At 43.3% G+C, this 26368-nt stretch overlaps 1 protein-coding gene across 3 annotated transcripts; it reads left to right on the top strand.

Annotated features, from left to right (window-relative positions):
- Positions 1-481: 481 nt before the first annotated feature.
- On the top strand, positions 482-26368 carry cacnb4a (calcium channel, voltage-dependent, beta 4a subunit; the record flags this gene model as incomplete). 3 transcript variants are annotated; one of them, XM_080838808.1, is made up of 14 exons in its annotated part: positions 482-532; positions 2045-2128; positions 20034-20153; positions 20391-20513; positions 20751-20878; positions 21499-21563; positions 22238-22257; positions 22892-22972; positions 24139-24197; positions 24503-24612; positions 24838-24989; positions 25381-25476; positions 25576-25761; positions 26105-26368. In XM_080838808.1, 14 exons carry the CDS (start codon positions 482-484, stop codon positions 26366-26368), a joined length of 1539 nt encoding a protein of 512 aa, XP_080694934.1. The 3 variants fall into 3 exon arrangements, with proteins under 3 accessions (XP_080694934.1, XP_080694933.1, XP_080694935.1); XM_080838807.1 differs by having other exon boundaries at positions 482-544; XM_080838809.1 differs by lacking the exons at positions 482-532; positions 2045-2128 and adding an exon at positions 7769-7813.

Here is a 26368-nt window from a genome sequence, read left to right as displayed (position 1 = left end):
GAAAATTAATTTGAAAATGGATCAAGTAATCTGACCTTAAGAATGATTTTTGAACCAAGCGTAGGTAAAGCTTTTCAATGTTTTTTTTTTATTTATATTAACGAAATGAAATAAAGTTGACGATTCAAGGCGAGATTATTGAATTCTGGTGTAATATATATGTGACAATACAAGTCGAGCATCATGCGGAGGAGAGGGGGAGGGTTGGACAGCTGTTCTAAAAACACAAGGTACTATAGGTCAGAATGATGCGCTAGCGGCAGCCACGTGTCACTGCGCGCGCTTGGTAGTAGGCAGGCTGCTGCGTAGCGGTTAGTGGTTATCTGAAGACCCTCACTCAGCAACCGCAAGACAAGCGATAACTGTTTTATCCTCAGTCTGAGACCCAAGGACACGAGTCAAACTGGAGCCAACAATAGCGTACCCACAGTGGACGGGCACCGAGAGGCAGCCACCTCCGTGGACCGATGAACTTGCGGAGATGTCCCGACATATTTACACCCGCAACGGGATAGGCGACGGTGTCCAGAAGCCTATGTTCCAGGTAGGTACAATTGTACACGGATGCACACGGTAATTGGCCGAGGTTGTTTGCGCGAATGATTTTTGTCACAATACAATATTAATGACAAAACGCATGACAAAGGTGTCTGTTATGAACATTTTGAATTTCACACTTGCTCATCATCACTACTTAAGTGTATTTGGCATTCAATTAATGTAAACGTCAGGTAAACGCGGGAGATTTTTTTTTTTACTCTTTTTATATATATATTTTTTTTCTGTAGCCTACTTCTCTTTGCACAGTTCGCGATGGGACTGTTTTGTAAGCACACCATGCGCATCGGATGCGATTGTAAGGTACCAACAGAAGCCTACCAACTGTCTATACCTCGACTTCACCTTCATACAGCAAGCCGTAATAGAGTCATAAATAACCCGAGCGCTGCTATCATGATTTATGAGCTTGACTCATTTGAGTTAAATGACGGTATTGAATCATTAACGTCCTCCTGCAAATCAAAAGGAAAAAGAACTGACCCATTTTTTGCCCCTATTTTGTAATCTTAGTTGATAATTCCCTTGTGTTTGTAATAGTTGTTTTTCATGGTATCTTGACTTGTTGCAGATCATGGTATCTTGACTTGTTGCAGTTTACTAATCTTTTTTTTTCTGCTAAACAAATGCAAATGCAAAGGGCAGGCAGCCTAAATACTTCTTCAAATAAATATGCAACTGCAGGGAAAAAGCAACAATCAGCAAACTGCACTGCATCCGTCATGCTGTAATACTGAGATGGCTAAACACACTGCCCTGTTGGACCACAGGGACTGAAATAGGGCATGGTGACTCTTGGAAGGCATGGGGATTCAGTCTGTGTTGAGGTGATTTGCAGTGGCGTACTGTATCTCTCACACAAGCTTTTTTTGCCAGTTCACCTCTATCAGCGGGCACAGCTATGCTCCTCACAGACAGAGGACTTTCACATGCTGACATTAAGTAGTAGCTGCAGCAGCAACAGCCTTTAGTGTTATGTTATCACAGCAAATGGATGTATGAACATGCATAGACCAGGTTTAATTTCTATACTTGAATGCACTTACAAGCAATTTACAAGCAAGATAAAGTGCAAACCAAGTGACAGCAAGAGTAGCTATTGAGAATAAGCATGGCGGTGCTTTGTAATGTACATCCTAGAACAACAATTTGACTCATTAACAAATGACCTGGGTAGTTGCGCCATTATGAACTGTGACCTTCCAACTATTTACTGCCCTTAACGGTATTATAGGCTGACAACACACTCTCTGATGTATCCTTAAGAGGAGCTCTACTCTGAATGTGGAGCTACAGATGTGGACAAAGTGCACACACTGTATGATGCACTGGAAGCGGGAGGAACGCTGTGCCACCAACAACTCTGCTATCAGCTTCTGTTTTGACGAAGGGGTTGGCGTATGGGGTTTTGGGGGTGTGAAGGTGCCCTTGTCCTGTCAGCGAGAGAGGGAACAAGAGTGATTTATGTCCTGTGGTTCCTCTGCAGGGGAACCGAGGGACCTACTCTCGCCGCAGCAGGCTGAAGAGGTCCGACGGCAGCACCACCTCCACCAGCTTCATCCTCAGACAGGTAAAAGAGCCATTTGCAGAAATGCTTCAGAGTGTTTTAATTTTGTGTATTGTTTGAGTAGACATGTTCTGTGCATTGAGTACTTTGGGTTCAACTTAAATGAGCTGCACATAACATCCATAAATCTCAACATCCATGTATCTCAACATCCATAAAGAAGCTCCACACTGAAATCAACATTTTCTACCACAACACCTTAGCAGCCATTATAGATGATTCGCCATGTTCTACACACAGGTCTTCCAATAATGTGAATAATCGGGCCCCTAGCTCCCCTCAAAGTGCTGCTTAAAAGGACGATGTCTCATCTCACAAATGTCACTGAAAATGTTCAAGCACATGAGTAATGAGAGGGCCTGAAGTGTTAGATGAGAGAAGATGTTTGGGTTGGAGGAGTTGCTTTGAGTCACTGTGCAAGCCTTTCCACGGTACACTTGGAGAAACCAGCAACGTGATAATGCCAAGATGGGGGCTGGGATAAAGGGAAGGGGTGGGGGTGGCTCGATCGCCTTGATTTGCGCTGATGAGGAACTTAAGTGGACCGAACTGTCCCCAGCTGCCTCAGATCCGGTTCTGACCATGCATAATTGATAAAGAGCACGCAGCCTGAGCCGCTGGCGCGAGCAAAGACTTCATCCCGAACGGTGACGAATGCTAATGTTCTTCTGTTATAAAATCATTACCATCATTATTTTCCCGGCTTCAGAGAGCACCCTATTAACGGCCGCCCAAAACAAACTAATAAGTTGCCATGGGTTACCATGGAGCAAGGTTTTCAGTGGTTGTCAGTAACCTCTCGTTTCCACATGACACATGGCATATTCCAGCCCACACCAAGTGGTACAGCCCTATATGAGCGAGAAATGTGCAGTTTGTTGCAATGGGGGATTATGTGGTTACTTAAGGTCACTTTTGTTGTCTTTTTTTTCCTGCAAATGCAGCACTCTGCATTCCCCTAATGCCCCATGTTTCTTTCCCCGTGAATATTAAAGGCAGCTTTTTCCCTTTAGCCGTCTTATGCCCCTGACAAGGCTGTCAGCAAGAATAACGGCTCACAGTCAGTAGAGACACCTCCTGCTGTTTGCCGGTTATATTGGGCTCTCCGTGGGAAATAGCAGAGTAATGAGATTGAGCCCCACGGCAGCACCAGGGTTCAGCACTGGAGGTAACATTATAGTGTGTGCGCTTATTAGAGCTGATTAGCTTGATGGGGAATAGAAGCGGCAGTAACCATGGGCCTACTGCTCAGCATGCTTTGCAAAGGTAGTGAAATAAAATATACATTAAATGCATTAAATATTAAAAATCTAGCACAGTTGAAGCGGTTCTTTTTTGTATTGTTTGGATAGGAATAGTTGTATTCAGTGTCTGGTGCTCAGGTACCCCATAGTGAAACATACTGTGCCTTCTCTACCCCCTCTGTTCTTACAGATGGCACAGTCAAAATAATTTGATCGAAAAATGTCTTTATCCTATCTCTATCCCCTATCTTCCTGCAGTCCGGTTGTGATAACAGGCAAGATGTTAAACCTCATGTTGTGTTCGCAACATGTTTATACTTGTGATTCCAGTCTGAATTAACCGGCCTGACATTAATGTTAATAACGCTTTTTGTAAACATTTTATTTTGATCTATTATGATTAAAACCTTTTTAAAGATGCATATCATTTCCGATATGATCCGTTTTTTAAACAATTATGTATAATTTCTAGTATGTAAGACTCCTTATAATGGTGTGTACCACTCGGTTTAATTCAAAATCAGGAAAATTCACAAAATGATTTAACATACTAGTGCAAAACTAAATATCCTGGTTATTGTTTTTTTTTTGTCTTTTTAACAATGTAGTTTACAATTAACAACAGTTGTTGTGTCTGCGGTCGATTTGGTTTGATTGACAACCTTCCCATTTATTTTTTCTCGTAAAACTCTAGGTATTACAGTCTTGGACATTCACCAGAGACACAGCAAAAGTAACTGTATTTAAAAAGTACTTTATGAATCTCACTATAATTTTTTTTGTCCATTCAATTCAATTAGGTAGGGTGAAGGATGTCATGAACCCTAGTGAGATTTATATTAAAGACCAAAGTTTCAAAACAGTCATATTTAAACCGTAACACAACACGAGGGTTAATGTTTTTTAATACATTTTTGTTTATTTGGTTGTTATTTTTTCCAGAATTGCATTGCCACATACCCCTCTTAAACGCAGGCTTAACACATCCTTTTCAATCAAAATGATACCTGTCAGTGATGTCAGACAAGATGAATGGGCCTCACCCTGCCGGCTCAGCATCTCCTTGGCTCTTCAGAATGGAGCAGAATTGGGAAGGAAAGTTACAGCAATTATTTCCCCAGTGTCCAGACACTTGGCATGTATTAATTGAACAAGCTTTTGTGGTCTTTTGTGGTTTTAACAGATCCTTTTTTTTGGTTAGCCAAGCTGAAATGTGACCTGCTGCTTTATGCTGAAATGATAGTTTGAAAAATGGTGGTGTGTCCAATGACGTTAGTCCTCTTACTCTAATGTTACTCCACTCTGATTATCAACCGCTGTTTGGCGCGGTTAATCCCTGGATGTAGGTCAAAATGCTGCACTAGTGCTGAGGTCAGGGCAAAATCCTCTTCAGTGGTAAAGTTCTAACAGATTGCTATTTACCAATAGCCTGACAATGTCATACTCATAATTCTAGTCAGAATATGAGTCTGAGACCGAACCATTGGGCTGTGATTATGGGGCGTGTTTCAACGAACCAGGAAAGAAAATTCCTCTTCGCTGAATTGGATGCCTAGAACCAATCAGAGCAACGTAGTAGGCTATTACCATCTGATAGATTAAACTTTTACCTGATCCCGTAGGAAGGACGGCAAAAACATCTTTTCAATCGACAAATGCCTTGATCGCGTTTCTCTGTTCCTCTTTCAAAATGAATGCGCTGTCAATATCTGTTGAGATATGCCTGCTCACGTTACTTAATTAGCACTCAAGGCTAGAAGCTACAGTGTGTTTCAATGGGGTTTTGGTGTACGCGTTAGCAATGACCTAACAATAATGGTCTAGAGAGCTTTAGTTAAGACAAACAATACTCTGCAACATTCGTGTTGCACATACACAACTAACCGAGTCAATGTAGACATTAAAAAGTCGTGTAGATAGCTTAATTCACATAAAATATTCCCCACTAAGCTCCCGAGAAGTGGCCATCTTGGTCGGAGTTCGAATCTACCGGTTAATTCAACTCAAGCGTTGGTTGATCTGTCCATCAACGTATAAGGCCCGCCCTTACAATTTGATTGGTTTAGATTGCTTTCTCAACTTTTCTGAAAGGTTTAATCCCTCCCAACTAGCTCGACTCCAGACTGAATCTCCCAGACCAAACATTTTGTGGGCGGAGTTCAGGCTGGTATCCAGGCTAATTTACCAACACTCATTATGTCAAGAAAGGACATGCTGGCCTGTTGTGGGACTGATTCTGGGCTGATGCATTGGAGCTTTTCAAGACCAGCCATTTAAATATCAGTAATGTCAAGATCACTTACCCGGAGGTGCAAATCATCCTGAATTCTACTATTTTACTTCTATATATAGCACTTCTTCCACAGTGATTTTTTTTGTTGCCAGAATCCCATTCAAATGATGTCAATTCTAGGGGCCTTTTATGTTATATTGATTAGATACCCTAGATTAGATCGTCTCACTTTTTTCCAGGTCTCTGGTTGTTCTTTCATTGGATAATCGCAATGAGTAGCAATCTAATCGATCCACTGACATCCATTGATCCACAACCAATCCAATCCTGAGTCAGAGAGAACAGGAGAGAGAGCGAGCTCAGGAGAAGATGCAGGCTCTGTAGGCAACTTAAACACAACGTTCATCGTTCCTAGGATTTAATCTATCCAGAGGAATGTTTAGTTAAAGCGTATTAAACTTACTAGCAAATGTGTAAGACAAACACACCGAACAGCAAATATGTCTGTCTTCATTTTCAACTTTAATCAGTGATACTCTGTCTGTGCCCTGATACTGTTTAAATATGGACTTGGAAGCATTAACATGACAATTAAACTTGACAACATTATCATGACAATTAAACACCTGATGGTTTCAACCATTTCCACCTGAGCTGAGCAATGAACTGTAATTATTCGAACAATCCTCAGGGCATAATCTCTGGTGATGGATTCAGGCTCCCATAGCAGTTACTTTCAGATTTTAAAACTGAAGAGAGGTCTTTGATCCCTATTCTCCCACAGGTCTTTTGAACGTTACAAGAGAACATGTCATGCTAAATTCCTTGGACACACTGCACCTGTGACTGAGGCTTGGTTGTAGCCTGTGTTTGCCTGCAGAGGGCGCTGGTGGGACAGTATAGACATGATCTTGTGTTTTCCTCTTTGCAAATGTGGTAATATGAAATTGAAATTCCTTCTGGGTATTCTTCATTTGAAGTTTATGAAGTGTGTGCAGAATCAGCTGTACTGAGCATATACTTGCCTTTGTGCAAAAACATACATGGGCTCGGTAATAGACACCTAATATCACTTCATTGTGTATTAAGTGGTGTTGTTTTCATCCATTCCTGTGGTGAAAGAACTAACTGACAGACACAGGAATGTGAGTACTCACCTCTTTGGTCTGCATCAATTTGCTTCTCTTGTTCTCCCTCTCTCCCCGTTTCTCTCCATCTCCGGTGAGGCTGAAGAGGTTTTACGATCACTCTCAGCTCAGGGAGCAGTAACGGCACAGAGCAGCCACATCGTATTAAAGCCTCAGCAGCCGGTTGGGTCAATACTCCCAGGCCTTGCCCACATTTATGTCTCATTGTTCCATCATTCACCAGGGCCTGAAGACACATGTTTGGATGATGTGTTTGAGCTGGAGATAGGAGGTCAGATATATCTGTGTTTATGTCTGAGTGTGTGCTGGAGGGAGGAAGTATGACTGTGCGTGTGACAAATGACGAATATTTCGAATACAATGCATCTCAATATGCCTGCTTGCTTCCTTTGCCTCTGGCTGAATGTGAGCAGAGAGATCTGTAGACGATAAAACAAACAAATCCACCTAAATGCCTGAAACACAGACCAATCATACATACATACCTATGAGGTAGAAAATGTATCAGGTCCCGCCCACCTCCCCTCCTTCCCCCCATTCACAGCCGAGGAGATGGCACCCTCTCTGAGCCAGCCAATCAGCAGCAGCGCATCACCGCCTTGTCATCAGGCAGCCTTTGACTGAGGAAGGATTCTGTCCTGCTCTGTAGTTGGAGGCAGCTGATAAGATGCCAGGACCAGTGCAGCAGCATCTGGAGAGAGGAGCTCACACACAACATCACCATAGCCTTGCCATGTGAATGGACAGAGCGCTCGCGACTGGACACAGGCGCATCTCAGCAACCAAAGGGCAACACTACAAACCAGAAGAAAATCCACCCATTTTTTTTGCCCTCCTCCCCTGTTGTTCTTCTGTTTTGCCTTCTGCTTTTGGGGGGGGTCTTTCTGAGCTAAAGGTGGTGGTGGGGGGGTTGGAATCCCCCATCAGCAGTGACTCCTTTTCACTCCGGCTACATTCTCAACCTCTGTCCATCCGCATTTATTCCTGAAGAGACGCCTGTTGAGAATATCAAACCTCCATGTACGACAATTTGTACCTGCATGGATTTGAAGACTCGGAGGCGGTGAGTGAAAGGGGCTTGTCCAGGGGTGGCTGCCAGTTTTACCACGAGAGAGATTGACTGTTGTCCTTTTATCCGTCCTTGTTTTGTTATTTTTGTTTGCTTAATGTGCTCACTGTGTTCTGAGAACAAGATGCGTCTACAGATAGAATAGATCTCCAGACACATGCTCATTCAGCCTGTGACTCCATCCTCCAGCTTGTAAATTAGAGACTGTGATTGTTCCTCAGGGGCTTTGATGGGGTAGAGGCAAAACAAAAAATGTATGGTTTTATGGTGGTGTTCATGTATGTGTGTGAGTGAGAAAGCGCGAGAGAGATGCAGAGAGTGTGTGTGTTTGTTTGTGTGCGTGCGTGCATGTGTTAGTATATCACTGCCGCCCATACCAAGTCCCTGTATTCAAACAGATCTCTCTCCCTCTCTCTCTCTCCCTCTCTCTCTCCCTCTCTCTCTCTATCTCCATCCCTCCCTATCCCTCCGTTTGTCTCTCCAGTCGTCTCGCTACCTCTCTCCCTCCTCACCAAGCTGTGCTTCTGAGGCATCGGGGGAGGAGAGCGTGGCTGCTGGGGCTCACAATGGGGTTGCGAGTGTGGCTGCTCAGCTCTGTTTGTTTATCAGCCAAGTCGCTCACTGTGTGTGTGGCTGTGTACTTGGAGGAGATGGTGGTGGTGGGAGAGGGAGGCTGTTTTTTTTGCGCTTTGGCAGTGCCTACCCCTTTTGAAAGGCTGTATTTAGCTTAATGTATCATTATGTAGCTCTCTTATAGTGGAAAGGAAAAGGGAGTTGTTGTGTCTTAAAGGGGCAGTGCAAACTTGTCACCTCTCGATTGTGCTGAATGACGCACGGCAGCACAGGCTGGCAACCAGGGAAAACCAGTGAGACATTGTCCTCTTTCAGTGTTTTCTTTAGGTTCCGGAAGGCTTCGGATGCTTTCTGGCTCTGACGTGCTTCCTAGGGCAGTCGTGTAATCTGCCTTCTAGGCTCATGACACACTTCTGACAGCGTGCATGCTGGCCTCTCCTCTCTGGTGGCGCTGAGTAGCCCGCTGGTGTATTGATGTATATTGTTTCGTATCGATGGCTATCGGTGCGAGAGGTTTGTGTTGGATCAGTGGAGGGAGGAGGAGTGCTTACAAAGGCAATTGGATGTCATGACTGCAGAAGGATGGGTGATGAAGTACCTCCCCAGGGTTCTCCACGTTCTAAATATACTGTTCTGATCAGTCTGTGTTATTTCATCATTGAAGACACGATATTCCTTCTTAATATAAGTTTACTGAAACAGCAGACTGTTGGTGGAATCTGATGATTATAATGATGAAAAGTGAGTTTTTTGTTAGAATTTTTGTGTGATGAGCATTTGGAGCAAATAAAGCCATAAGAGGGAGGCCTTCATTGTGCAGTAAAGGTAGAAACTGCTTGTTAGCAGACAGAATGTTTCTGGTTTAGAAGTCCTTAGAGTGTCTATGACATGTTAACATTCCTGTGGTCTTATCGGCTAGCGCTGGTAGTGGCCCCCTGCTTGTATTTCTGGAGACCGCCTCTGCACAGAGGGACCAAATCAAAGACCAGAGTACCACTACTGAAAAATTTGATTAAGCATTAGAAGCCAAAAGTAGTATATATGGTTTAACCTTACAAATATATGGTTTAACCTTTAGCCACAGTTCCAGTTAGTCCAGACTCTTTTTTTTTTGTCACTAGGACACTTCCAAAGAAAAAGCCTCTCACTCTGGAATCAGCATCTCCATTGTATGTTATCTTCAGCTTTCTTTAGAGCCCAGAGATATAAGTCTATTTAAGGGGTTGTCAGGTGTTCAGTGCCTTTTTTGTCTCTTCCCAGCTTAGTTTGGCAAAGACACTTGTGCTGCATTCTTACCAGGAGGACTGCCCCCTGATAGGGGTCCTTTCCAGTAAAGGAAAGTGTTACTGATATTATCACTTGAGAGAATAATTTCTGCCTCATGCCATATATGGGAAACATTCCCATTACTATTACAAGTGATCTTCTCCTAGCCTCGAAAGTTAAATCTTCTTGAATTAAAACAATAACTCCATTCTCCCACCTTGTAAAATCACTTCAGCCATTCAATAATGTAGCTCCAGTATTTGTTGTTCACTGATTATGCAAAATTCTCTCTACTTATTCCCACAGGTATCTGAGCCTATGCCTGTGTGAAAACAAGTTCTTGAGTTACAAATAAATTCTGCATCCTTTCTGAACACGTTTGTAGGGAATAAATGCTACCACATAATACTAACTAGGTTATTTTGTTCAGTAGGTTATGTCCACCCCAACCATTTGATCAGTGCAATGCCAATGCTCACAGATGGCACTATTTGTATACAGGCCACATTTTATTACAAGATTTGGCTGTGAGTTTAGTGAAATGACCACATTTATTTTGTTGTCGTACATGGCTGAAATAACATGGTGCCAGACTTTTGTTTTTCGACCGTAGAAAAGTGCTGCAGTCCTGCTTTGCGATTCTTCACAGTTGACACGGCATGATGGATGAACTCTCCCTTTCTCTAAACTCAGCAAGAGCAATATGGTATCAGCTATTATCATCTGTCACAGGAGTCACAAAATAACATGGATCGCACAAAAATCGAAAAGGGCAGGAAAAGGGCAAAACAACATGAGAGATGTTCGTAGTCTTCATGGAGTGTTCACATGTCAACCTTTCTTGTGAAACTGAAATGAAACAAGATCCGAAATGAGAAGGATTTAGCTTATTCTTCCGTCCAACCTTTTTGCATGGCTGCCATCAGGACTGTAGGAAATGAATGGAGTAGAATCAGGATGAGGACACTCCAGTGTCCTTAAACCGTGACCCCTCAGAGTCCCTATCTGGCGCAGCTGTGTCTCTGTATGCGGGACCGCTGTCAACACTCACACTCATCACAGACTAGTTCTCCATTAGGTTTTATCATTTCATCTGACGGGACTCTGAGACATTCACGGTAATCTGGGATGTTTACCACACCAGATGCCTGCCCATGTTTGTCCGCCACCGTGACCGTGACCGTGACTGTGGAGGAGCTCAGATGCGCGTAGCTGTGTTGGGGTTGGGTTCCTTCAAAGACTTCCGAAGTGCTCCGGGGCCGCGGCATTCCCAGCTGGATGAAGCAGGGAGCCAAGCGCAGCCTGGAGTCTTGTGTGATAAGGGGAGAGTGCAGCGTGACACACTCAAGACCACCCTCTCAGTGCAGAGAGATAAAGCCTCAACAAAAAACTGAGTGGATGTGTTGTTATGCTTTTGTGTGTTAAGGCGATTCGTTAGAGGAAGACATATTCACCTTTCCCAAAGGATGTCCTTAGATATCTTTAACTATGCTGGCTTTATCATAATGTATTTCTCCTCTCTTATCATAACTCATCGTGTCATAACATTAGCATAACACCATTTGTATCAGAGACATTTTGTTGTGTGTCAGTGTTTTTTAAATGTATACTAGTTACCGTAAAACTGCTGAGAGCCAGTATTATTCTTCTTTACTAGGTGATTATGCAGATTATTTTACCGATAAAGTTTGTCTGTAGTTTTACGTTTTGTCCTGCTGCCACAACCTGTTCTACCCTAACAACCTGTTTTTTTCTGTTGCTAACAACACAAGATGTATGCTTGCGCAATGTAACGTTTTCTCTTTTTTTTCAACTACATTTTGCCTCAGTGACATTTCCCAGTGTGACTAATTCAGTCGGAGCACTCTGTCACATAGCGTTTTCTTAGCGGAGCCCAGTGACCCCGCCGACTCGTAGTGCAGTCTGCGTTTGGATTACCTCCTATGCTCAAGAGTGACTGACTAATCAGGCCTCTGTGCCCTCTGTTCTAGGGGTGGCCTCCATTTAGGGTGAAGGATGATGTTCCAGAAAACGCTCACTGTTATTAAGACTGTCTCTCACCACCACCACGCTGTCTGCGGATTGATATTTTTTGTCAAGCGCATCAGTTTTCCTCACATTGTGCTTTGCGTTATGGATTTAATATTTTAATGACGTCGTAAATACCTGTTATTCATATCAATGGGAAGGCTCTTCTGTTGCTAAACGGATCATGATAACGAGGAAAAGTAATTTTATTGACCACTGGCACGATACTTCATGCCTGAGTGAGAAGTGCAAATGTGCCACATTCATTCCTTTTTGTCAGCGAAAATTATTTCTTATCTGTCTCCCCGAGTGAGCCCTTGAACTAAATAATGCATATACGGTTCAAAACAGATTTATTTTTAGTGGTAAAAAACGTTTTTTGAAAATACATTTCAATTACATTTTATGAAGCCCCTTAAGTTGTGCATTTCTCTTTTTAAAAACAATAAAATATGATTATTTTATATATCATATTAATAAACATTCTAGTTGTTTTGAAGTAGCCCATAAATGTATGATTTCCGTGTGGGTTAAATATACTCACTTATCTCTCTCCTCCCCTCCACATGATCTGATTTACTGGGTCTAAAGCATCGAAGGATAGAAGGAGTTGTTTTATGATGTGTCAAATTGAAACACTATGATCCTGTTGGTAATTGCCCACACCATAAGCTCTAGAAGCTCATGATGAAGTTGTTGTGGCACATTCTTTGGAGTAATTGGAAGGGATGGTTTTGCGGAGCAGACTGATATTCACAAGTCCACCATACATCATATGGTACTCCTCATGTCAAGCTACCCTTTGTAAGCATGTTTTTCACTGACGTAAAAGATCCCCTCCCTAGTATTGTGTGTGTGTGTGTGTGTGTGTGTGTGTGTGTGTGTGTGTGTGTGTGTGTGTGTGTGTGTGTGTGTGTGTGTCTGTGTGTCTGTGTCTGTGTGTCTGTGTGTGTGTGTGTGTGTGTGTGTGTGTGTGTGTCTGTGTGCAAGAGCAAAAGCAAGAGCAAGAGCAAGAGCAAAACAGAGAGTAATGTACTAATGTATCATATTGTTATTTTCCTATGTAGAACAGGCTATGACATAACCAAACCGAGATTAGCATTTAGGATTAGAATCAACCGTTTTTAGTATTTAAATGACAAATAAAAAGTAGTTTTTCAGTCATTCTGAATGTGCTGTAGAAGGATATGTTTCATTTTTATCAACTGAAAATCAGTTGTCTTTAACCTTATTACATAACGCCAAATAAAATAATTGCCAGTGCAATAATACAAAAAAAAAAAAATGTATATTTGATATAGTGTATGTGTGGTTGGCACCTGGTCCAGTATATCAGTCTGCAGGTCACTATGAATGCATGTGCCCAATGACCCAACACTGAGAAAGAAACATTTGGAGGAGGCACTTGTTCATGGCATATGGCCACTTATTCCAGTAAAGTGAATGAGGACACTACATTCAAAATGTTTCCTTACAAAATATTGAAATAAATATATTCACCTTTGTTTGACCCTTAGCTGGCAGGGCAAACTTGAATTGTATGCTAACTAGCGTTGGACAATGACGCTGTACTTGACGTTAACGGAAGTGAACCTGGTGGGGTGGCTCGGCTGGTTCTTCCATATGGCTGGGCCAAGTCCAGGCTCCTGGCGACATCACAGTGGAATGGACAGCATGGCCTCTCGAGAGCATCTGTGCCGGAGGGGAGGAGGGAGGAGGAGAAGGGGTGTGGTATGAGGAGTGAAAGAGGCTGTGAGCAGAGAGGTGTACTGCATAATTTGTTTCAGCTTTCACCTATATTTCAGTTCAGGTCAAACATGTTTCAGATTGATATAGGTGGGGGAGATGAAATGATTTGAGCGAGTGAGGTTGTGTCCTGCTGTGTCTAGCTTGTATGTTTTTATGGGTTTTAATGAATCCCTAACGCTGTCACTGTGGAGCTGGTCTCAAAGTGGAACATTACACTCAGTTACACCTGTGCACGAGGGGAGACAGGATTACTGGGTCATATGAAAAGAGCTAACCTGAAGGTGTTAGTCCACACAAACCTGCTCTTGAAGGGGAATCACTGATGAAACTATAGGTACAATTTTGCTTTATAAATGTACTAACTACACCTACAGTTTGTGTCTTTTTGTGTTTACCAAATCCTACTGTAGTGTAGTGTATTGCAGCGGCCAGCAAAGCCAAGAGTGCACTTGTTTGAAAGCAGCTCGAGCAGCTGTTACAGCACATATCCAACCCCCAGAAGGGTGAAGGGTCAGTACGTAAATTGAGCAGCTAGCAGAAGAAACAAGCTGCTGGTCTCAGGCTATGGTGAAAGCCACTGTCATCTGCTGTGCAAACAATTATATCAAGTTCCCTGCCATCCGCATACATCCCCCCTCTCAGTACTGCAGAGTCGGCACTACTTGGTGGAAGCTCACCAGCTGGCCAATGGCTGTAATGCTTTTCGAAGTGGACTGATTGGCTAATGGTGGACCTTGTAAATGCTGCTGCTGTGTGTGTGTGTGTGTGTGTGTGTGTGTGTGTGTGTGTGTTTGTGTGTGTGTGTGTGGTTGTGTGGTTGTGTGGTTCTTCATGCTGTGCTACCAATAATAATAATGATGATAAAAAAATCTCTTGTTGCCAACTGCAGACCGGCCTCTCCGTCAGGCACAGCAGTCTGCCAAGCAGAGAGCAGGAAGGGAATGGATAGTGATTCATGAAGCCCAAGGTTTCTGTTGACACTTGAATGAATTCAGAGCAATGACTAATGCTGTGTAATGAAACCCTGAAATCTTGTTGTGAGGAATAAAGAGAAGCACTGGGGGGAAATAGGCTTGGTTGTGGCTAAACGTCTATATTTAATTTTTAGTCATATTTGAATATGTCGTACAAACGAACATTGCTCTAAACATAATGAATAAATCTTGAATGGACATGCCACTAAACGAAAGCCATTTTAATATAATCAATATATTTTTTTTATTAACGTATAAGAGCGTCTTAATCTCTATTCATGTTGACGTGAACAGAACTGGATTATTAGATCATTTAATAGCTGTTTGAATGCTAAAAGTTTTGGTATGGGCAATTTGTTGGACCAGCATTCAAATCCCTAGAATGACACTCTCTTTGAACAGATGAGCATTTGAGTTCCAGAGTGGTCCACTTCAGATTCCCACTTCAGTGACTCACGTCATGTGCCAGTGGGTCAGAGGGGCATGCTGGGCCATGGCGCTGCCTACGTCGGGCACAGCCTGGCTTGGTGGCACAGTGATGCATGAGTGGAATTCTGAGATATTCCTTCTGAGTGTTCCATTAATTAATTAATCAGTATCATTTCACTATATCAAAGCTGATTTTGTATGTAGCTGTTTGTGGATGGTTGCTGTCAGTGGAAAGCATTTAAGAATTGGATTGTTGCAGGAACGGTGATTTGTTTGTCTTGATGTGCTTTTGTATGTTTGATTAAAGGAACATATTTATCTTATGGTACTTGTCAATGTTGTAATCCATGATCAATATTTCCTTAATCGCTATAGTAATGTAAACTCTAAAATTAATGATTAGTGAGCTGCAGGGTCCAATGGTACATTTTCACTCTCAGAGAGGAGAGGGCTTTGAGCTATCCTGTGAATTATCCAGGACAACCCACAGGCTAGCAGCATCTCTCTGACATCGAATCCATCTGTGCACATATGGACACAGGGAGACAACTGTATGGGGTTCAGGGATTAAAGTGGCCCTGTAGGGCTAACCTTTTACCTCTAACTGACAGTACAGTAAGTACCCAGAACAATACTTAAGATAAGATAATGCCCAATAAATATGGCCAGGATAATGCCCAATAAATATGATGATGATGACAAATGTGTTGAATTATCTGGATACTGTATAGTCTCGTTTTTGTTGTTGTTGTTTTTGCTGTGGACATATGCTGCTGTGTCTGGTAGGCCACATAGGTGTTTTTTACGATCAGATGTGCTGCCCGATGCATGTGAGGCATAATAAGAAATCAAAATCAAAACAGAGCCAACAGCAAGATAGGATACTTTCTCTACCCCTTGTCACTTGTAGCATGGCATAACATGTTTTGAGGTTAATTCATGAACATATAGGATGGATGAACTTGACAGCTTCATGAATCTGTTTAACAAAAGTGTTCTTTGTACGAGTGTAGGGATGCCAGGGGCTATAACATGTGAGCACTAGGCTATGGAGGGCTATATAAATCTGTACCCTGTAGAACGTAAACCAATTGCGTTAACTAACTCAGTCAGTTCACATCATATCATATTAGGCTACTCGTTTTGAGTGTAGACCTGCATGTACACAATTATTCATTCATACAACTTAAATGTTAAGGCTATTAGATGATCTCCCATCTCCTATGATAAAGCGTTTGAACTGTACATTGAATGGTACCACTTTTGAAGTGTACATATCTAAATGGCCATACTATAGAGCGTCATTTTTAAGAACACATTTACGTTCCCGGTATTTGTAATTTTAGGCTCCCTGTTGTGTAGGCACTGGTCTACTATAAATACATAGTGACAGAGAGAGTAGCACAGTGCAGGGAAACTAAAAGAGCACCACAGTAAGATTGATGAACCGGTCGCTTGTCATTAAGCGTGTCACCAGCGGCGATTCTCGGCAGGTCCACTTCACTCAACAGGGCTTTATGCAGCCCTGATGTATGTTGCACTGATTACACCTCTGAGGCGGATGGTGGGTCAGCAGTGTTGTTGACTGACAGCTCATACTGAAGAGCCAGTGCCTTGGTGAGGCTCCAGAGACCATCAAACTGGAAACCTTGTTGCTTTTGTGTTATACATGCTAACAGGGCCACCGCTATGCACACGCCAAGCACATGCTGCGCACTAAGGGGCATGAAAAATGTATTTAAACAGATAATAATAATCTACTTTCTACTTCTCGAACTACTACACCATTAAAGGATTATAGGTTAGACACTATATATTTTTCTTAAATAATTCCATAAAGGATTGTGGTGCCCCTGCTCTGTCCCTGTGGTATCTTTTGTTTTGATTGCGCTTTACAACTGTCACGGTGACAAAATGAACACCATAAGCTACAACTTACAAAAAAAATGCTTGAAAGGCAAGCAGAGAATAGAAAAAGAAAAACTGTGGGTTAGTGCTCTTTGAAGTCCTGCATGCTAACATGCTAACATTACAGCCGTTTGAATGTCAATAGATGACCATGTTCTATACATATGAACCTCATATATTTATTGGCATACCAGTGTTTCATGAGTGTTTCATGTTCGGGGACTGATGGAAGTCATGTGGAAGCACGCAGTGACAGTAAGCTGAGATGACACATTTTTTCCCCTGGCCTTCCTCTCGTCTATTTTCAGTTTCCCTCTGTGTGCTGTTGGGCTTCTGCCTCCCACAGATGAATACTGTGATGCACTCCGTCATTCAGAACAAAAACCCAGATGACTCATAATCAACAATCTCTTTTCAGGTGTGGATTCCTATATGGTCAGAGTGCATCATATTCATCCAGTCGCTGGGCTTCCATCCAAAACGCACAGCAAAGCTACAACAAACCATTATGTTTTGATGGGAACTGCTTCCATCCAAAACGCACAGCAAAGCTACTACAAACCAATATGTTTTGATGGGAACTGCTTCCATCCAAAACGCACAGCAAAGCTACTACAAACCAATATGTTTTGATGGAAACTGCTTCCATCCAAAACGCACAGCAAAGCTATTGCAGACCAATTTGTTTTGATGGGAACTGCAACCATGGCCTTGGCGTCGCTACTTGTATGCCAAAGAGAGGCTCATTGTAGTATAACACTCACTGTGAGAGACACAGGCTGGTGCAGCTGACTGCGATACCTGAAATAGCACGGCTCCTTGAGGGAGCTGTTGGGGATGCTGAGGCCGCTCATCAGGTGGTGTGAGGTGGCATTTAGGCATCTGCGCCTGTGGTTTGTGTTATTTCCAGTCCTATAAGGTCACATCGGAGATCCCCCTTCGTTTCTTCCTCGCCTGTTTGCCACTCTCTTTGACCTGCGCAGGTTTGCGCTGCGTTGTCTGTGGGTCCATGGTAGTTACTCTTGAAGCCTACCCTTAGTCTGCTGCCTTTCACTTCCTCATTTCCCTGTCATGTCCCTGGTTGTATGATTTTTTTTCCTCTATCCCTCAGCGACTGTCAAGTCCTGTCCTGTCATTGTATTCATTATGAAATGAAAGCTACTTTCTGTTTCCGTGGTAATGGGGTTATGCTGTGAGCATTACTGTGTGGATGCTGATGTTGCATTACATGTCAGTGATGCAGATTCAGAACTACCAAGACCCTCTTCTCGACTTTATTCTCTCCTCAAGTCTCGATGTCTTTTTTAAACTTTTTAACCCCTTCCCTTCCTCCCCCCACCTCTGCCTCTGCCTCTCTGTTCTCTGGGGAGAGAGTGGGTGTAGTGCAGGGCTGCGGGTGCAGGTGCTGTCTCCCAGTAGCCAACCAGGGATTTGCTAATAAGGGAAGGTGGGAGAGGGGTCTTGCAGCTCTTGTGATAGTAATGACATCAGACTCGTGTTCTTCCAAGAGGAGAACAAGTCAGCCCACCCCCGCTGGGAGAGAGGAAAAGAAAGAGAAAAAGAGAGAGAGAAGGGGGGGGGGGGGGGGGATTATCTTCAGGGCTTGAGCTGTGTTTGGCTATTTTAGTGTTCCTGAAACAGGGGTTAAGAACACTGTCACACATATAGTATCAGTTGCCCAAAATTTCAATGAAGGATTATCGTTGAGTTTTGATATATTAGTGGATGAATAGTATCATAGAATTGCAATACTTCCCTCTTAATTTGCATGGATATGGAAAAAAATCCTTCCAATGAATGTTTCATAATGTGTAAGGGACTAGCCTCCGGGCCAGCTAGCTCAGTGATAAATCTTTTTTTTTTTTAATCACAATCTGCCAAACTGAAAGAATGCCTCAGGCCCTTGTCCTGCCGGCTCTGTTGAGTGTGTGTGTGTGTGTGTGTGTGTGTGTGTGTGTGTGTGTGTGTGTGTGTGTGTGTGTGTGTGTGTGTGTGTGTGTGTGTGTGTGTGTGTGTGTGTGTCTCTCTCTCTGTCTGTGTGTTTGTGTTTGATTCGTGTGTGTATTTGTGTTTGTGTGTGTGTTTGTGCTTGTACCTGTGAATTTTCTTACTGAGATGCTAGGATTGCTATCCTATCTTCTGTTTCCGTCTCGTATGAGATTGATGATGCAACCTTTTGATAGTGGCTTCAAAGCCCTGGTTTGATTCTGCATTCAGTGGTTCTCTTCTCCTGTAAAGAAGAGCTCTCTTTGAAGTGAGCCTTCCCACATCCATCTCCATGTGTTCCTCTCAGCCTCGGAGGAACCTCTGCAGATACTGCATCATTCGGTTCCACTTCAGGATTATCAATGTGATGTTTGCATAAGGTTTCTCGATTGGCAATATCTGTTCTTGTTATTATTTTCATAGACATATTTCACAATGACTAATCAGATTGAATTGAATGCAATTATGACAAATACATTTGCAAAATAACCAGTTAAGCTTATCTTTAAGAATTCGTAAAGCAGTAAGAATTTCCTGCAGAGATTTGTCTAATCGTCCAAAAAACATTTCATCACGTTCACATCAGAAAACTACCTCAGACTCCGCACTCTCTGAAGCTCACTCACTGGTGACCTCAAAACCCCTCTCTGTATGTTTGAACTCCTCCATGGGATTTGCCAGCTTTAATCAGAGCTGCTTTGATTACAGCTCATCCCTGGCCTCATTCCATCTCTTCTCTGCACCTGCATCCATACAGTTTTACAGTCACAGAAGGGCTGCATCAAGGCTACAGCCAGCTTCATCACCTGAGCTCAAAAACCACACTACGCAACACCGGTTCTGTATATGTACTGTGTATGGACATTATTTCAACCTTACAGATGCCATTTTGTGTGCAGACGAGAAGGGCAAATGTATAGAATCTACTCAGATGAGTTTTGATGTTGAGTGGAAATGATTTTGCTTAATGGTCAAATAATTTGGCATCTGTCTGTGATGGTGTTCCCACATCTGTCTGTGATGGTGTTCCCACAAGTCCCATGTCCCAGTTCAAGTAATTATAAATGTGCAGCTTGCCTTGCCCCAGTGCCATTGGTTCAGCTTCAGATGGAGAACACTCTTCCAATCTGACTGCCTTTATAATGAGCGGCCTCATGTCAGGAGAAGAAACATCATGTGTCGTTTGAAAACAGCACCAGAGCGGCGCATTGGTCGCGAGCAGGGTGCTCCACGGACACACGCCTAGCACTCACTGTGTGTTTGTGTTGTAAGATGACTTGACCCGGTCTGTGCTCCCACAGGGCTCTGCTGATTCGTACACTAGCAAGCCGTCGGACTCGGATGTGTCTCTGGACGAGGAGCGGGATGGGGGCCGGCAGGAGCGTGAGCAGCAGGCTGCACAGCAGCTGGAGAGGGCAAAGGTGAGCCTGTGGCCCCTGAGGCTTCAGCGGAATACACTCCATACAAAAGCTCCACAATCTGTTCAGTAGCCAGCCTTACCGTAATTTGTTGTTTACTTTCTCCATCAAGAGTCAGTTTTGCTCCACATCAGGACCATTTGGATCCTATGAAGTCCTGTGCTTATATTGCACTGCAATTTCTCAACCCGTGCATGGCATAGTTAATGTTGATGTCAATGTTTTGTTTGTTTTTTTAAGGCCAAAGCGGTTGCTTTTGCCGTGAAGACCAATGTCAGCTACTGTGGAGCTCTGGATGAGGAGGTCCCAGTGGCAGGCACTGCCATTTCATTTGATACGAAGGACTTCCTCCACATTAAGGAGGTAATAATCCACTGGGATACAGCAGAAGACTAAACGATAGTCATCCCATGTGTGTGTTCGTAAAGACGAAACAACCTTTGAAACAACCACTTTGGAAAAGTAATTTTATATGTTAACTTACTTTGGATAAGCAAGGGCCACATATGTGTAACCCTACATGGTATACTATGCAGTATTTAATATTCCAGCAAGACTCGTTTAGATTAATAATCTCTTGTAAATGGTCTGCCATTGCAGAAGTACAACAATGACTGGTGGATAGGCCGTCTGGTGAAGGAGGGCTGCGACATCGGCTTCATCCCCAGCCCCCTCAAATTGGAGAACATCCGGCTCCAGCAGGAGCAGAAGAGAGGACGCTTTGGCGGGTGAGAGCGCCAGCTAGCTGCGCCTCACACGCGCCGTCACCACTTACTGTCCTCTGCAAGGACGCCACGCAACTCAGATACACATAAGCAGCACGATGTGTCTCAAATGGTTGCTACATAGGCCTTATGCTCATTAATTACATTCCGGTATGGTCTTAATTACATTTTTTTGTTTATTTACAGTTTTTTTTTTACATTTCATTTACTACCCAGAAATGGATCTATTCACAGTATAACTATAAACAGGCAAAACATTTGTCTGTTTATTTGCGCTATCATTATTCAGAGCCAACTGAAATTCCTCAGTTGAACAGACATCCATTCAAATGCTAAGTCGATTCATTCACAGAAAAGTAGACTGCTGACACCCAAGCAAAAGCTTAAATGGGATTACATAAAGTGACTGTCTCGGATATCGGTACCCGAGATTTCTCGTATTTAGTCCAACAAAGGCAGTGTTGTGTTTGTTAAACACTTTGTTACCCCCCGTTTCAAAGCGTGATTTATACTCGGCGGTGGCCTGCCAGAAACCCTTTGTTTTTGTCAGGTTTGATCTATGGCGCTGTCTGCCTCGTTAATGCTGTTCCTTTCCCTTTCTGTCCTTGGCGCTGTGTTTGCAGTAAGACCAGTGGGAATTCCTCATCAAGCCTGGGGGAGACTTTCAAACCCAACCCATCCTCTGCAGGTGAGCTCTCGTGCGTGAGCTGACCCAGGAGCTGACCCAGTTTAGAAACACATCTGGAAAGAAACCAATCCAGGACAGGTTCTAGCTCCAAGAAATAAAAAATACTGTTTTGTTGGTATAGACACTCGGTCTAAAGCGTTTGTCTTTTTTGGGTCACAGTTTCTTTATATGGGCATATTCAATAAATGTCAAAAATGATCTGTGACTGTGATCACTGTTACGAAGGATCACATTAATGAAGGTTTTCTTAACTGACCACATCTTAGCAGAGTTGAGGTGGAGTTTATTTCATTTTTTACCTCGCCTAATTATCGTCATCATCGTCGCCCTCCTCCTCCTCCAGTTCAGCAGTCAACACAGAGGCACCCTTGATTTATAATACAGCCTCCCAGTGGAGAACACACTCTGCTCTCATATCTGAGAAAGTCAAGAAGAATGTTAACAGCCTTGTTTGTGTTTACCTGTGTGGCCCTATATTTTGCTGTATCATTTGGTACAGCAGTTCTTTAGTTTTTTTATTTTCCCTGGGACGGAAAGCATCACCCCATCTTACCGTCATCTTTGGGTGTTTGAAAGTGCAATAGTTTAGAACTTTCAATAAGATGCATTATTAATACTATTGTATTGGATGTTAATACTGCATTACAACTGAACTGTTTCTTTTCTTTTCACAGGAAAACAGAAGCAGAAAGTGGTAAGAAGTCAAAATAGAATTACTAACGATGTGCAACTCCTCATGGCACTTTTTGTTGTTGTTGTTGTTGTTGTTGTTGTTTGTTTGTTTTTGTGATGGTGTGCAACATTCCTTTTGTTGACTTGCTTGTGTGTCTTTTGCACTGGCCCAAACAATCCCAGACAGAGTTAACCCCAACTGCTATCTCTGTAGAGGCACAGGGTGATGGTGTATTGACTTTTAAGCTTGGTGTGGAGATGACGAAGATGACTCTTGTTTCTTAAAATAGCAAGCAATATCCAACACCTAGGTTAATGGTGATGTAACCTTTGACAAATTATGTCCCCCATTAAATGAGGCAGGCTGCCCATTCAGTATTGATTTCATTTCTCAGTAGACATATTACTGTGCTCCAACCGCCCTGGCATCCCTGTTCGCTGCCAGTATAATGTGAGCACAATGCTGCAGTCTTATGCTAGAAGAGCAATCACCATTTCCATTTCCCCTGCATATTCCCATGTCCATTCCAAATGATATAGACTTCTAAGTTTGCTACCAGTATTCTACTGCTCAGTGGATGGTGCTGACTGAGTTTGCTGGTGATTCGGGGTGACATTCTGGTTGACACTGTTTTTGTTTGTTTTTATTGTGACAGGCAGAACACATTCCTCCCTATGATGTTGTTCCCTCCATGAGGCCGGTGGTCTTAGTGGGTCCCTCTCTCAAAGGATATGAGGTGTGTTATCCCTCACATAATACAACCAGTTACTTCAATCATTTAGTGTGTGCTGTTATAAACTATTTAAATGTACGTATCAGCACACGATATCAGTAAACCACAGATGCCATTTGCTCAGTCTCTTCCTATATCCCCCATCACTGCATTGTTTACTGGCCCAGAATAACATGTTTAGAAACAGGGATCACAGAATTGACAGGAGAGCCATTACTCCCCCTCCAGCTTTGGATACTGTTTTGAAATACTGGTGATCCCTACTAGTCGTACACATGGAAGTGGAGTATTGATACAAGGGAGTCTTGTGGGAAAGGGATCGTCTCTTCCCTGGCAGTTGGGAGGGGGAAGGGGACACTGATTCTGAGAGGGGGGGGGGCTAGGAGAAGCTGAAATAGTCACACAATCGCAGTCCTCATCTCTGCACCGTGTTGTCAAGGCAACAACCTTCTGGGTACACCACGTCAGTCTCAAAAGTGGAGCGTGGTTTCAAATTAGAAACAGGGAGAAGGCGACAAAGCATCTGAGAAGTCAACATGAGAGTAGATACACCAATCATCTGTGTGCAAAAAAAAAGAGTGATTCATAGCTGGGCAAGTGCAGAATAGGGGCGTGCTTAATCCAGGGGATTTGTGTACATTCTAGCGACACAGGGTCTGTGACATACCTAGAAAATGAATTAAGTTAAAAGGTTTTATGATATTGCATGTGTTTGTTCACTATACCCTTTTTAATAAAAAGCAGAAGCATTACTAGTGGCTTTATGCAACAATGTAATCTTTATCTCATGTTCCCAAAGGATGCAGGGGTCTGTAGATTTAAAAAAAAACAGCAAAGCCTATTCTGTGATCCATTTTTACATCTTAAATAACTAAGCCTCGTCATCCGACAGTATGGAAACCACACCGCCTATCAGACACTCAAACCAACCAATGAATGAGACAACCGGCGTCATAGAAATCTGGCTGACTATTCCCCCTTCTTCCTCTCTATCATCTGCTTCAGTTTCTAGTTTCAGACCTCTTTCTAGTACTGTCACTGTCGTACACTGCCATACTGCTCCTGTCTCTGACTGCCCTCTCTTATGATCAGCATGTCCTCCTCTTGTCTTCTCACACACTTCCCTGTCCCATGTTCCTCTGCCTCTCCCTGGGATGCCTTGAGAGCAGGTGACTGATATGATGCAGAAAGCGCTCTTTGACTTCCTGAAGCACAGGTTTGACGGCAGGTGAGGAGGATCACACCTTGCATGTGATGTTTTGGCTGAGAAACAGCAGGTGTTCCGGAGCTCTTAGCTAACAATGCAGCGCAAATGCTGGAGAACATAACACATCTTCACTACTTGGTGTGCATTTAAAATTAACACACGTGTTATACTACATTTTCTTTCTTCATGCTCCTAAGCTTTTCTCCTGGTTCTATTGCTCTATTCTCCTCATTTATAAACAACTAAACTGCCTGTTGTTACATTAGGTACTGTATTGTATTTTGTTCAGGAGATATACAGTAATTTTACCATCTGCCTCTCAACAGGATATCCATCACAAGAGTGACTGCAGATATATCTATGGCCAAAAGATCTGTGCTCAACAATCCTAGCAAGAGAGCCATCATTGAGAGATCCAACACCAGATCCAGCTTGGGTAGGATGTCCTTTCTGTGTGAACTGTACAGCTTGGCGGTGGTGTTCCAACACGCTGCCTGTTGTTATTTCAGTCGGATATCTTTCTTGCACGGGTATTAGCACGCTGTTCAACCACATTTACAGTCTCCCGTCAGCACGCCACCCTCTGCAGCTGTTCTGTTTTTCTCGCCTCGTTGGAGTGGAGCACTGTTGAAATGCCAGCTTTCTCTCATGTCTTCAACAGCCGAGGTTCAAAGCGAGATCGAGCGGATCTTTGAGCTGGCCAGGTCCTTGCAGCTGGTTGTTCTCGATGCAGACACAATCAACCACCCGGCACAGCTCATTAAAACCTCCTTAGCACCCATCATCGTCCATGTCAAAGTGTCATCTCCCAAGGTAACATTGGATTGCATATGACAAATCCACTGCTAACTGTTTACAGCAATGCTCACAGATTGTATCCCCAGCTTCCTTCAGAATCCATTAATTATTACTGCCCCCTTCTGGAAATTCAGACATAATTAATAGAAAAAGTTATTGTGATGGTACAACACAATCATTTGTAATCAGGCAGAAATATAATATATATATAAAGGACAGTAACAGATTGTTGTACCAATAAGCGTCACTGGTTACGTTTTTATTCTAGTACTTGCGTCTCAGTAACTTGGATTCATTATTTGTCATTATTTTGTTCTGAATTTGTAAGTCATATCCACTCAAACTCTGTTTTTCTGTCTGTTTGTGTGTGCATGTGCGTGCATGTGGGCTTGCTTGTGCACACCAGGTGTTGCAGCGGTTGATCAAGTCACGTGGGAAGTCTCAGAGCAAGCACTTGAATGTTCAGCTGGTGGCGGCAGACAAGTTGGCACAGTGTCCCCCGGTGCGTATCCCACACACACTTTTACCTATGCTAACTCTCCAACCCAACATACTGAGTCATCTTCCTCATCTTTACGCCACATCTGTGTGTCTCCCTCAGGAAATGTTTGACATCATCTTGGATGAGAATCAGCTGGAGGACGCGTGTGAGCACCTAGCTGAGTACCTGGAGGCCTACTGGCGGGCGACGCACACATCACTTAGCACCCCGTTGAATCCCATACTGGGAAGGAACCTGGGCTCCACAGCACTCTCTCCCTATCCCACAGCTATCTCTGGACTGCAGGTTAGATAAAGGTTCCTAGCCCACCGGTGTTTGTAGTGCACTATACATGAAGACCTAGGGAAGTGTAATGTGTTTTCCAGTTGCCATCTTTATGTTGTTATGGCTACTAGTTTCTAGTTTCCATGCCAATGCAGGGTTGCTTTTATGCTATATCTCTTTATTATCACTGGTGCTGGTTTAACACTCAACGTAAAATGCAACCTCATGAATTCTTGAACAGGTGTGTATTAAAAGTGGACTGGAGGTGTGAACCGACGATTTTTAGCTACCAAATGATTTTTTTCTTTGAATATTAGTGCGTGTGCTTGTAAGCATTGTAACTTTTCAATCCGTCTGTCAAAAGGGCCAGAAAAACAAGCAGAACAATCACACAGGAGAGCTCTCCCCCGCTGAAAAACGCAGTCTGATGACGGCCGACGAGAACTACCACAACAACGAGCGGGCGAGGAAGAACCACAACCGCCTGTCATCCGAATCCCAGCAGAGCAGGGACAACTACCCGCTGGTGGAGGAGGACTACCAGGACCCTTACCAGGACACGTACAAGCCCCACCGCAGCAGGGGCTCCCCAGGGGGCTACAGCCACGAGTCTAGACAAAGGTTATGA

The sequence above is a fragment of the Sprattus sprattus genome, assembly GCF_963457725.1.
Source record: "Sprattus sprattus genome assembly, chromosome: 5".
Classification (NCBI taxonomy): Eukaryota; Metazoa; Chordata; class Actinopteri; order Clupeiformes; family Clupeidae; genus Sprattus; species Sprattus sprattus.
This window is presented reverse-complemented; position numbering and strand designations above follow the sequence as displayed.